The sequence below is a fragment of the Aotus nancymaae genome, unplaced genomic scaffold (genome assembly GCF_030222135.1).
Source record: "Aotus nancymaae isolate 86718 unplaced genomic scaffold, 86718_ANA_hifiasm-v0.15.2.pri h1tg000019l, whole genome shotgun sequence".
NCBI lineage: Eukaryota > Metazoa > Chordata > Mammalia > Primates > Aotidae > Aotus > Aotus nancymaae.
Genome location: NW_026988431.1, coordinates 50835166 through 50849391, shown reverse-complemented (window position 1 = coordinate 50849391; position 14226 = coordinate 50835166). Strand labels below are relative to the sequence as shown.

The following is a 14226-nucleotide window of genomic DNA, read 5'->3' as shown; positions in this document are numbered from 1 at the left end:
TCACTACTCCACTTTCAATATGGATAGAAAACTAAGACATAAGATAAGAGGACTTGAACAACACTACAGGTGAATTAGACCTAACATACACAGAACACTCCACACAACAGCAGCAAAATATGTACTCTTCTCAAGCATACATGGAACATTCTCCAGGACAGATTTCATGTTAGGCCACAAAACAAGTCTTAACAAATTTAATAAGACTGAAATCATACCAAGTATCTTTTTAAAACAGAAAGAACTGAAACTAGAAATCAACAACAGTAGGAAAATCAGAAAATCCACAAATATGCAGAAATTACACACTCTTGAACAACCAAATATATCAAAGAAGAAATCATAAGAGAAATTAGAAAATAGCTTTTAGACAAATGAAAACACAAATACACATGGTAAAACTTAAGAGAAGCAGCAAAAGCAATATTGAGAGGAAAGTTTTACCATGAACACCTACATTTAAGAAAAAAAGAAAAATTTCGTATCAATCTAACTTTATACTTCAAGGAACTAAAGAACAAATTAAACCAAAAATTAGCCAAAGGAAGAAAATAAAAATGATTACAGAAAAAAATAAATGAAATAGAGAATACAAAAAGAGAAAAACTTCAGAAAAAAAATCAATACAACTAAGAAAAATCAATACAACTAAAAAACTAATTTTGTGTTGTTGGAAAAACAACACAAAATTAACAAGTACTTAGCTGGATTAAGAAAAAATGAGGCCAAGCAAGCTAGCTCGTACCTATAATCTCAATACTTTGGGAGGACAAGGTAGGACGACCAGTTGAGGCCAGGAGTTGGAGACTAGCCTGGGCAATATGGTGAGACTGACCTCTACAAAACATATTTTAAAAAATCAGCCAGGCCTGGTGGGCGTATACTTATAGTCCTAGTCACTTAGGAGAGTGAGGCAAGAGGAACACTTCAGCCCAGGAGTTTGAGGCTGCAGTGAGCTGACTGCACCAATGCACCCAAGCCTGGGTAACAGAGCAACATTTTTAAACCAAAAAAGAAAAAAAGAATTAAAAAATACCAGAAGGCTAATAACTAAAATCAGAAATGAAATAGCAGACATTAAAACTGATGCCATAAAAATCAAAAAGATTATAAAAGACTACCAAGAATGCTAATAAACTGGATAACCTAGAAGAAATGGATGAATTCCTAGAAACATAGCACCTATCAAGACTGAATCATGAAGAAAAAGAAAATCTTAACAGACCTATAACTAATAAGGAGATTGAATCAGTAAGCAAAAACTTTCTAACAGAGACAAGCCCAGGAGCAGACAGCTTCACTGCAGAATTCCACCAAACATTTAAAAAGAAATTCCATTTGACCAAGCAATCTCATTACTGGGTACATATCCAAAGGATTATAAATCATTCTGTTATAATGAACAGTGTTCATAGCAGCACTGTTTACAACAGCAAAGACCTGGAACCAACCCAAATGCCCATCAACCATAGACTGGACAAGGAAAATGTGACACATATACACCATGGAATACTATGCAGCCATAAAAAAATGAGTTTGTGTCCTTTGTAGGGACACGGATGAATCTGGAAACCATCATTCTCAGCAAACTGACACAAGAACAGAAAATTAAACACTACATGTTCTCACTCATAGGCAGATGATGAACAATGAGAACACATGGACACAGGGAGGGGAGCGTCACACACTGGGGTCTGTTGTCGGGGGCCAAGGGAGGGACAGAGGGGTAGTGGGGAGGGATAACATGGGGAGAAATGCCAGATGTAGGTGATGGGGGATGGAGGCAGCAAACCACATTGCCATGTGTGTACCTATGCAACAATCCTGCATGACCTGCACATGTACCCCAGAACTTAAAGTACAATTTAAAAAAAAAAAGGAATTAATGTCAATCCTTTTCAAAATCTTCCAAGAAACTGAAAAGGAGGGAGCGCTTCCAAACTCAATTTACGAGGCCAGCATTACTCTGATACCAAAGCCAGACAAATATACTATGAGAAAATTACAAGCCAAAAATCCATGATGAATACCGATGCAAAAATCCTTAACAAAATTCTAGTAAACTCACGTCTGGGGAACACACATGCCACCACCACCGGGCCGAAAAAAAAACCCAACCTAGCCTACTGGACAATGAGAAACCACATACACCCCAGCCAACAGCCAGAACCAAATGCAAGATATATGAATGAGGCCACATTGGACCATGCAGTTCTAATCAAGCTATCAAATGACTATAACTGCAGGAGTGACCCCAGGTGAGAAAAAACAAGTGCCAGTTAAGCCCAGTCAAATTATATGATCATGAGAAAATAAATGATTGTTGCATTACAATTTGGGAATAATTTGTTACAAAGCAATAAATACTTAATAATGCATACCTTCTTGTTCTGCTTTTTGACCTAGACCTCTGAACTCTATAGGATTTCCCTCGACCCCTTGAACGACTTCGACTTCGTTTCCTTCTAGAGCCATAAGAAGAGCTACTGCTTGATCGATGCCTGCGTCTGAAATGAAATATAATCGAAGATCATTGCTATAAAAATTTTTATTAAGAGCATTAAGGAAAAACCTTCTAGATGCTGAAGAATAATCTCATTTTTACTGTCTCACTCTTTCCCAGAAGCAAATAAAGATAATTTAAAATGTTATTTATCTTGAACAGTCAGATGACTGATACATAACTTAATGACTGGATCAGCTACTAATTAAGGTATTATGGGTCTTAGAATCTTTCCAAATATCATCAGATTACATAGTATGGAAACAAAACCAAGGTCAGGCTCAATAGCTCATGTCTATAATCCCAACACGTTGGGAGGACAAGGCAGGAGAATCACTTGAGGCCAGGAATTCAATACCTGCTTGAGCAACACAGCAAGACCCAGTCTGTAAAAGATAAAAATAAAAATCTTAGCCAGGCATGGTGGCATGTAACTATAGTTCCAGCTATTCAGGAACCTGAGGTGGGAGGATCCCTTGAGTCCAAGAGTTATGACTGCACCACTGCATTCCAGCCTGAGTGACAGCAAAATCTTGTCTCTAAAAAAAAATTAAATTTAAAAAGAAAACTACACCAGTTTATAACTATTTGCCTACTAAGAATAAACAAAGGTTGAAGACACTAGACCCATGGACTGGACCTGGTAGGAATAAAAAACTCTGGGTTGGGACTTAACTTTCATAAATATATAGCTAGTAAAAGAAAAATGTTTTAATCTAGCAAAATTAAAAATACAAAACCATAAATGTTAAAGAATGTTATCCTCATTACTATATAAATAATAATCATGAAAATCACCTTCTATCATAAGAATGTGAGCGAGGCTGAAGATCTCTGGACCAAGATCTTGACTTTGATCTTGATTTCCTTCCTCCTTTCTTTCGGCTGTATGTTCTACTATCTGAAGAACTGCTCGAGGATGACCGTCTACGGTGTTTCTTTTTTCTCTTGCTTCTGCTTTCTTCTTCAGTATCTGATGACCGACGTCCCATTTCTATAAGCTTAAATTAGAAGAATATTATTTCTAACATGGTGGCACAATGGATGAAACGCAATGAATTAATTTTTATTTTATTTCATTTATTTATTTTCTTTTAGAGACAAGGTCTCTCTCTGTATCCCAGGCTGGAGTGCAGTGGTACAATCATAGCTCACTGTAACCTGGAAGTCCTGGGCTCCAGTGATCCTCCTGCAGCCCTTCCAAAGTGCTGGGACTACAGGCATGAGCCACTGTTTCTTGCCTCAATTTACTACTTTTTATAAAACTTTGTAAAATTTTTAAAAGGCTTAAAGTAAAATTGTTTATGTGCCTGGCTTCTTGACAAGACATGAGAACAGTTGTTTATAACAATTATCCGATATTTTAAGTTACATTTCTCATTAATTATATGACATTCTTTAGCAATCAACCAACTATTCCTTTATTCTCACATTCTCTGATGAAGAAAGATATTTTACTTCTTAGAGTTGCATTTTTCTAACAGAAAATCCTACATTTTTAAACAGATAAAACCTCATTAATCATGAACAAAGTACAAACTGAAACAATGAACTATAATCATTTCACTTGTGAAACGTAGGGGAGAAAATATAAAGTACTAAAGTTAATGAGGTTATTGTGAAATCAGTCAGCTCTTCACACATTGCTAGTACCTATACAAGGTAGTAGAATAATCTTTTTAGAAAGCAATAAAACAATAATTTAAATTAAATATATATGATAGCCATTATGCATATAATAGATATTATATATAACAGATATTTACATATGTGTGTATATTGCACACACACATATATATTTATATCCATGTTAAGAACTATGTACACAATTGAGTGATAATAATCTAAAAATGTTGATGCTTTTTTGACAGAGAAATCCTACTTCTACAAATATATCTAAAAAAAATGTCTAAAGGATATATTCATGAAAACATTAATCATAGCATTATTTAATGGTATCCATTGAGATAATTTTCTTAATGTACTTATGAAAATTAATATTTAAATGAATAAAACATTTTTTCAAATTATTTCTACATAGTTATGGTAACACAGACATTTAGTGTACAATGGGGAAAAAAAAAGAACCTAAGCCTTGTATATTTAGGAATTAACTTAGCTGATAAGAAGCTTAGTTGTTTTACTTTAAACTTTAGATTCTCATATGCAATAATTTTTTTACTAAAATAGTTATTAGTTATCTTTCGAAGTCATATAAAAATAAGATTCACTGTAATCACTTAGATCAGATAAATAAAAGTTCACATCATCTTTAATACTTATTCAAAATAAGTTAAATACCATCATTATAAACAAAGTATTATGTTGGTGCAAAAGTAATTGCAGTTTTTGCCATTACTCTTAATGTAACATATTATAAATATGTTATACTAAATATAATTTAGTATATAATTATACTAACTATATTAATATAAATACAATGTTTTCATTAATATGTATTAACACATTTAATATTAATCATATTATAATTAATATTAATTAGTATTAAATATATTTCTATATTAATGTATTTAATACTAATAAATATATTACATTAAACATAATGGCAAAAGCCACAATTACTTTTGTGCCAACTCACAATATGTTTAATTACTGCTTTGCTTTCAGAAGCATCAGGTGAGCCAGCCCCTCCCTGATTCCAATGCAATACCAGTTGAAAAAAAATCTATTACGATTCAAATCAAAACTTGAAGCTATTTACCTAGAGTCAGAATTAAGGATTTTAAATATAGCTCTGAACCTTCAAGTTGTTCACATGTCTAAGATTTTTACAGTTTAACAAAACACTGGGAAGACTTGGTTTTGAAACTATCAGTAAATCACTAACACATCTAAGCCAGTTTCCTCATTTAAAAAAAATGAAACTACAATAGATAAAAGATGACCGTGATACTTTCCAGCTTTAAAAGAATATGATTATGAAAGTATACATATGTACAACATGTATCTACATATGTAAATACAAATATGTATGTATTACAAACATAATACAGAAATACATAAGGTATATCTGTACATACATATATATTCAAACATGTGTATGTAAATATCTATTTATACATAAAATATATACACATATCCATTATATGATATCCACATATGTATGTGTGTATATTACACACACACACATATATATTTTTATCCATGTTAAGAACTATGTACACAATTAAGTGATAACAATTAATTTTTTTTATTTCTTGGCTTTTAATTTCTTTCTTGTTTTTATCTTTAATCATTTAAGAATGTCCTTTACACACAAATAACCATTTAAATTAAGATGACTTTTTACTATCTTATTATCGTGTTTCAAAAAATACCAACATAAGGTTAAAGAAATTAAAAAGTATAAATTTGAAAGGACAGAGGCTAGAAAACAACAGAAACAGTAGATAAGATATGTCAACAAACTTTTGGCAAATGAAAAACACATGGAGGATTAGAGCTAAGAAAGCTTATTATCAGGCAACTGTAGAGAATTCCAACAAGAAAAAAGCAAATTCACATAGCAAAAATCAGAAAGTATCAGGAATTTTAGACATCAGATACCAGAGCAGGCACAATGAGGCACATGGCTAAAAACAAAGAAATTGATTGAATTTATGTAGTATTCCTGAGTTCCTCCATTCTATTCAGCCAGGTGATACTCTTCCCCAATCCCCATAGGAGAGAAGGTTTATTTTTGGGGAAAAGTGAATCAAAGAAGCACCAGGTCCAAGGACAAAGTTAAAAAAGGCAGAGATGCCAAACTAAAAGTTAAAGGGATTAAGTTAAGTTAAAGTCTATAATTAAATGGTAAAAGTAATAGCCCTCTGTGTGCTTGGATCCAAGAATTCTGAAGTCAAGCATATCTCCTACAATGGCAATTAGAGGATTCTTGAATATCTGCAAAAACTGAACAACACCTAAGAAAAGATATATAAGTTTTTGAGGGTTCCCTACAAAAAGGACAGGCCCCTGCCCAATCACCCTACTGGTTGACACCATACTAGTTGACAAGCCCAAACCTTAAATGCAGGTTACAGCTGTATTTACAACATTTTTCTATAAACATTTCTTTCTGTTAACTTTTTGCTAAATATACAACAAAATATTACCAAACATGATGAAAGCCTTCACCATAAAAGACAGAAACCAAAACAGGAAGAAAATAAGCAACTGATAGTAAACCAGAACATACAGAAGAAAACTTTAAGAATAAAAATCACAGTTAATATCCTCCGATTAACTTTAAGAACAAAAATCACAGTTAATATCCTCAGATATTAACATATGAGATGACAACTCAGCAAACAAGAGTAGGAGGAACATTCGAAAAATAAGACAGAGAGCTTAAAATTTAAAGAAAAGACGATTAAACACACACACACACACACACACACACACACACACACACACACAGAGGCCAGGTGCCATGGCTCACGCCTGTAATCCAGCACTTTGGCAACCAAGGCAGACAGATTGCTTGCTTGAGCCCAGGAGTTTGAGACCAGCCCTGCCAACATGATGAAAACTGGTCTCTACAAAAAAATACAAAAATTAGCTGGGCATGGTGGTGCACACTTGTAGTCCCACCTACTCAGGAGGCTGAGGCAGGAGGATCACCTGAGCCCAAGTGGGAGAGGCTACAGTGAGCCAATATTGCGCCACTGCACTCCAACCTGGGAGACAGAGCAAGACCCTGTCTCAAAAAAACACACAGACAACAAAAACAATAAGGTTGGAAAAAAGGTTAAAGGACTCAAGAAAGAAAGAAAAACAGACAAACATTTTAAAAACAGAAGAGGATCTATCTGAAGGTCCAAAATGCAATTGATATGCATTCTATAAAAAAATAACAGAGAAGCCCAGCATAATGACATGGGACCTGTAGTCCTAGCTACTCTGAGGGCTGACGCGGGAGGACACCTCGATCCCGCGGGAGGACACCTCGATCCCAGGAGTTGAAGTGAGCTATAATCGCACCATTGCATCCCAGCCTGGGGGTTAGAGTGAGATCCTGTCTTAAAATACAGAGAGAAAAGGGATGAAGGAAAATTACCCAAAAATTAAATTTCCAGGTCAGGCATGGTGGCTCACATTGGTAATCCCAGCACTTTAAGAGGCCGAGGTGAGTGGATTGCTTGACCCTAGATTTTGAGACCAACTTGGGCAACATGGTGAAACCTCCATCTCTACAAAAAATTAGCTGGGCGTGGTGGCGTGCACGTGTAGTCCCAGCTACTTACCGGGGCTGAGGCAGGAGGATTGCCTGAGCCCAGAAGTTCCAGGCTACGGTGAGGTAGGATCACCCTACTGCATTCCAGCCTGGGCAATAGAGTAAGTCCTTGTCTCAAAATTTCAGAATTGAAAGACGAATTGCCCTAAGTCCCTGAGACAATGATTTTTCTTAAAAGACATACACCCAGTATATCTCATAAAAACTTCAGACACCAGGAATATAGAGAAGATCCTAGAAATTTCTAAAGATAAAAAAACATATATTGGTAGCACAATAAAAGGCACAGGGGTTTTTCACAACACAGAAAACAATGGAGACTTGCCTTTAAAATTCTGATAAAATGAATCTCAACCTAGACTCTCTAACTAGCCAAATCATTGCTCTACTATGAGATTAGAATAAAGACATTTTCAGATATGTAAGGTCTCAAAATTATACCCCACACTCTCCCCTTTTCATGAAATTGCTGGACAGTGTGCTCCATGAAAAGGAGGGTAAAATGACAGATTCAAATCTACAACCCAGATTCTACAAAATATAAGTAATCTTACGCTGAAGATAGGTAAGACATACCAGACCGATAGCATATAAACAATACATCAATGAACAAGAGACAAAGATCCTTTCCCTAAAGAAGCTTACATTCTACTACCAGCAATTTTCAAAATGAGGCCTGTAGACCCTTGGGGATCTCTACAACACTTTCAGGGGACCCAAGAAGCCAAAATTATATTCACTGTAATACTGAAACATTAGTTACTTTTTTCACTGTGCTGACTTTTGCACTGATGGTACAAAAGTAATAGTGGACAAAACTGCTGGCACCTTAGCACAAATCAAGGCAGAGGCACCAAATTATACTTAGTAGTCACTGTATTCTTCACTGACATACAGTCACAGTTTAAAAAAAAAAAGGAATTTCAATTAAGAATGTCCTCAGTCAGTCACGGTGGCTCACACCTGTAATCCCAGCACTTTGGGAGTCCGAGGCAGGCGATCACCTGAGGTCAGGAGTTTGAGACCAGCCTGACCAACACGGAGAAATCCCGTCTCTACTAAAAATACAAAATTAGCCAGGCATAGTGGCATATGCCTATAATCCCAGCTACTTGGTGGCTGAGGCAGGAGAATCACTTGAACCCCGGAGGCAGAGGTTGCAATCAGCCAAGATTGCGCCATTGCACCCCAGCCTGAGCAACAAGAGTGAAACTCCATCTCAAAAAAAAAAAAAAAGAAGTCCTGGATAAAGCAGCAAAAATCATAAATTTTACTAAATTTCCACTCGAGTATACATCTTTTTAATATTGTTATGAAATGAGAGATACACATAATTTTTGCCATATATTTAAGAATGATGATTATTTCACGAACGAGCATTTATGTAACTGAATTGCAACTTGAGTTAGCTCCTTTTATTATGAAACATTATTTTCTTTTAAAAACTGGCTATAATTATGCACACTTGAGTATCTGGAAGACCTTTTCTAAAATATGAAGGGATCCTTTCATTTCAAGTAAAACAGTATTTGTTGCTGATAATAAAATTCAAGCTTGCAAGCAAAAATTTGAATTCTGGATAATTTGTATTGCCACCATAAGAATGATAGCTTCTAAATACTTAAAAACTTCTGAGATCAATGGTGATAGTAACAAACATCAGTTTTTTATACATAATTAAGAGTGTCTACATTTAAAAGATATGTCTAACTCACTGAACCAATATTTTCCAATTGGCCAATGCAAGATGTCACAAAATCATGCATGGGTAAAAGATCCATTCAGAGTGCAAGTCAGACCAATAGATTTCAACATAATGGAGTACCAAAGGTCATGCATATGGTTTCAAAAACCATATTAAAACAGAACTTCAAGAAATTAACACTTAACAACTTCTGTTATAACACAAAAGACATAATTACCTGAAAAGGGTACTAAAACACTATCTTTTCCAACAACGTATCTGTGTAAAGCCAGATTTTCTTCATAAACTTTAATCAAAACGATTTATCTCAATGGACTGAATGAAGAAGCAGATACAAGAAATCTAGCCATTTTCTACTAAACCAGATATTAGAGATTTGCAAAAAAGGAAAATAATGCCACTTTTCCTACTGTTTGTTTTGAAAAATAGTTATTTTTTATATCAAATATATTAATTTATGTTACCATATTTTAGGTTTATTGTAATTTTAAGTGAATTCATGAAGATTTCAAATTTTTAATTAATAAGGTAAATATTTATAGATATAATCCAAATAAATAAAAGTTACTAGGGTGTTCAACAATGTTTCAGAGTGTAAAGAGACCCTAAGACTAAAATGTTGAGAACTACTGCTCTAAGATATCTACAGTTATTCCCAATCTCTATTTCTGTCCTTCATCCTACATCTCTGAGTAAGGTACAAATAAGTAGAAAAAAAAGAAGGGACACAGATCTATGCGTCTTGGGGGTGATCAAAAAAAGGAGAACAGGAGAAGGTGGTTATAAACTTTTTATTTGTTGTAATTAAACAATATAATTTATCCATAATAAAAGACTGGTTGATTACATTTAACACTGGTTAAGGAAAGATACAAAAATCCCTCCTTGGAACAAACCTCAAAATAATAAGAATCATTTATGACAGACCCACAACTAATATCATACTGAATGAGAAAAAGCCGGAAGAATTCCCCATAAAAACCAGCGCCAGACAAGGATGTCCTCTCCCAGCATTCCTATTCAACACAGTATTGGAAACACTGGCCACAGCAATCAGGCAAAAGAAAGAAATGAAGGGTATTAGAATAGGAAGAGAGGAAGTCATATTGCCTTTGTTTGCAGATGACATAATCCTATATCTAGAAAACCCCATCATCTCAGCCCAAAAGCTTAAAGCTGATAAGCAACTTCAGCAAAGTCTCAGGATACAAAATCAATGTGTAAAAATCACAAGCATTCCTATACACCAATAACAGACAAGCAGAGAGTCAAATAATGAATGAACTCTCATTCACAAGTGCTACAAAGAGAATAAAATACCTAGGAATGCAGCTAATAATGGAAGTGAAGGACCTCTTCAAGGAGAACTACAAATCACTGCTCAAGGAAATAAGAGAGGACACAAACAAGTGGAAAAACGTTCCATGCTCATAGATAGGAAGAATCAATATCATGAAAATGGCCATACTGACCAAAGTAACCTATAGATTCAATGCTATTTCCATCAAACTATCATTAATATTCTTCACAGAATTAGAAAAAAAAAAAAAAAAAACTCTTTCAAAATTCATATGGAACCAAAAAAGAGCCCATATAGCCAAGACAATCCTAAGCAAAAAGAACAAAGCTGGAAGCATCACTCTACCCGACTTCAAACTATACTAAAGGCTACAGTAACCAAAACAGCATGGTACCGGTACAAAAACAGACACACAGACCAATGGAACAGAATAGAGAACCGAGAAATAAGACTCACATCTACAGCCATCTGATCTTCGACAAACCTGACAAAAACAATCAATGAGAAAAGGACTCCCTATTTAATAAATGGTGCTGGGAGAACTGGCTAGCCATATGCAGAAACTGAAACTGGACCTCTTCCTTACACCTTAAACAAAAATTAACTAAAGATGAAGTAAAGACTTAAATATAAAACCCAAAACTATTAAAACCCTAGAAGAAAATACAGGCAATACCATACAACACAGGCATGGGCAAAGATTTCATTGCAAAAACATCAAAAGCAACTGCAACAAAAACAATAATTACAAATGTGATCTAATTAAACTAAAGAGCTTCTGCACAGCAAAAGAAACTATCATCAGAGCGAACAGACAATCTATAGGAGAAAATTTCTGCAACCTATACAACTCACAAAGGTCTGATATCCAGAGTCTACAAAGATGTTAAACAAATTTACAAGAAAAAAAAAGCAATCCCATTAAAAAGTAGGCAAAGAACATGAACAGACACTTCTCAAAGGAAGACATTTATGTGGCCAACAAATATATGAAAAAAAGCTCAGCATCACTGATCATTAGAGAAATGCAAATCAAAATCACAATGAGATACCATCTCACACCAGTCAAAATGGCAATTATTAAAAAGTCAACAACAGATACTGGTAAGGCTGTGGAGAGAGAGAAATGCTTTTATTAATAAATTGTTGTTGGGAATGTAAATTAGTTCAACCATCGTGGAAGATGATGTCACAGGAATTGTCCAGAACTGATGCTTCTTTGAGGAATCACCAGTGTGATGATTCCCAAAAGACCTAGAATCAGAAATACCATTTGACCCAGCAATCCCTTACTGGGTATACATCCAAAGGAATAGAAATCATTCTATTATAAAGATACATGCAAGTGTATGTTCATTGCAGCACTATTCACAATAGCAAAGACACAAAATAAAACTAAATGCCCAACAATGATAGACTGGATAAAGAAGTGGTACATATACACCACAGAATACTAGGTAGCTACAAAAAAGAATGAGATCATGTCCTTTGCAGGGACATGGATGGAGCTGGAAGCCATTATCCTCAGCAAACTAACACAGGAACAGAAAACCAAACACCACATATTCTCACTCATAAATGGGAGCTGAACACTGAGAATACATGGACCTGGGAGGGGAACAACACACACTGGGGCCTGTGGTGGGGACATGGGGGAAGGGAAGCATCAGGAAAAACAGATAATGCATGCTGGACTTAATACTTAGGTGCAGCAAACCACCATGGCACATATTTACCTAGGTAACGAATCTGCACATTCTGCACATGTACCCCAGAACTTAAAATAAAGAAAAAAAATCCTTCCTTAGAGAAACCAAGAAAAGGTTGAAAAACCACTGTGTCAAAACTATAAATATTTCAAGTGATACATTTACATTTTAGAAAAATTACACTGAAGTATAATTAATCTCAATAAAAGAAAGCAAAAGGTCACCATATTTCTTTGTTATAGTTAACTTCAAACAATTATTCAGAAAAGGGAGTGAACACTAACAGCAAATCACAAAAGGTAGATCCCAAAATTGTCTTCCCTATAAATGACAGGTACTGAAGTCCTGCTCACCACCACAGACATAAACTTATCCCTTAGATCTCCATAATGTCATCAGCATGTAATCAAATATACTTGCCAATTCAAGTCATGGTGATCAATTTATATTACATACTCCTAGTAAGGAAAAATTCTTTATACTTAACTCCACCAGTAAGGTGCAATGAATGGAAAGACACATTGATAGTTCTTTCCGATAAGGGCAATGAATGATGAAAAGGGCACAGGCTTTTGGAGTCCCACAAGCTAAGAATGTTCAATCTATCTGTAGGTGAAAAAGACAACATGGGACAGAGCTCTTGGTTTTCTGTTCTCACTGTAGTTCTTCCTGGTTGTAGCCTCATGGTTGCAAATCTCACCCAACTACTCCCACTACAGAACTGAAGCCATGGTATGTAATGACTACAGGAGGATATCAATTTACAAAAATATCTTAATGTAAAGTTCAGGTGCCTGGTTGAAGATGTGAAGCCAACATGTGGTCATTCAAGAAAAAAGAACTCAAAGGACTACACAAATCGTTCCTTTGCCCCATTATTGATAAGGGTATAAGAAGCAGTTATCTTTTTCAGAAAACAAGCAATCAGTTTGAGACAAAGATTCTCAAAGGACATGATAGCTTATAATCACTTCTCCATTACTCACTCATTAATATATCAAACTGTAATTTTCTTGATCCTGGATACATGGCCAGAAGAAGTGAAAAGAATGGTTATTTCAATGGGAAATTCACCTCAAAGAAGAAAAGTAAAAATGGGGTGAAAACTAACATTAAGAAATCCATAAACAAGTACACAACTATGCAAAGGCAGTAAAAAGAATGGAGGCAAATTCAAACACAACAAAGTAATACTCAAAAGAGAAAGAATTCTGTCAAGACACTTCTCCCATCACAATTAAAAACTTGCAGGCATCTCTTTTTTAAAAAGCATTATCAATCACAGGAATTTCTCCTCAATGGTTTGAAAATGAAAGCAGGAAATACATCTATAGATCTACTGTAATAGCCTGCTTTCAGAACTTTTCCAATTCATAACACCCCTCTTTGCGAGACTGGTTGAGTTGGCAAGACCAATCAACAGAAAGTTGCCAGCTGTTTTTGTCGTTTTCAGATTTTGACATTTTTAGCCTTCTTATTGAAAAACATAAATAAAGTGCTATATCAGTTAGCATGAAATCCTTGCCTGCAAAGAAAGTGAATATTTATAAACTCTAAGACTAGAGAGGTTCTCAAAGGATTTCCCTCAAGGTTGCAACTGTCACACCTGCTTCAAATTTTAAACTTGGGAACTCTGCTTACCTCCTTCACTTAGACCTTTTATAACATCTAAGTTCAAAGATGACAACTCGAATGCTTTCTGGTGACAACATAAAGACATTTGAATTTACTTATCTACTACCTAGTTAATTGAAACACAATTGGGTTACTGCC

General features: G+C 35.0%; 1 protein-coding gene across 1 annotated transcript in view; it reads right to left on the bottom strand.

Annotated features, from left to right (window-relative positions):
- RSRC1 (arginine and serine rich coiled-coil 1) overlaps positions 1-14226 on the bottom strand; it is a 405395-nt gene that overhangs the window by 390047 nt on the left and 1122 nt on the right. Inside the window, exons 2-3 of the mRNA XM_064378499.1 lie at positions 3302-3504; positions 2382-2507 (exon numbers count right to left, since the gene is read on the bottom strand). Of these exons, the coding sequence (XP_064234569.1) occupies positions 2382-2507; positions 3302-3504 (329 nt within the window). The remainder of the gene's footprint in view (positions 1-2381; positions 2508-3301; positions 3505-14226) is intronic.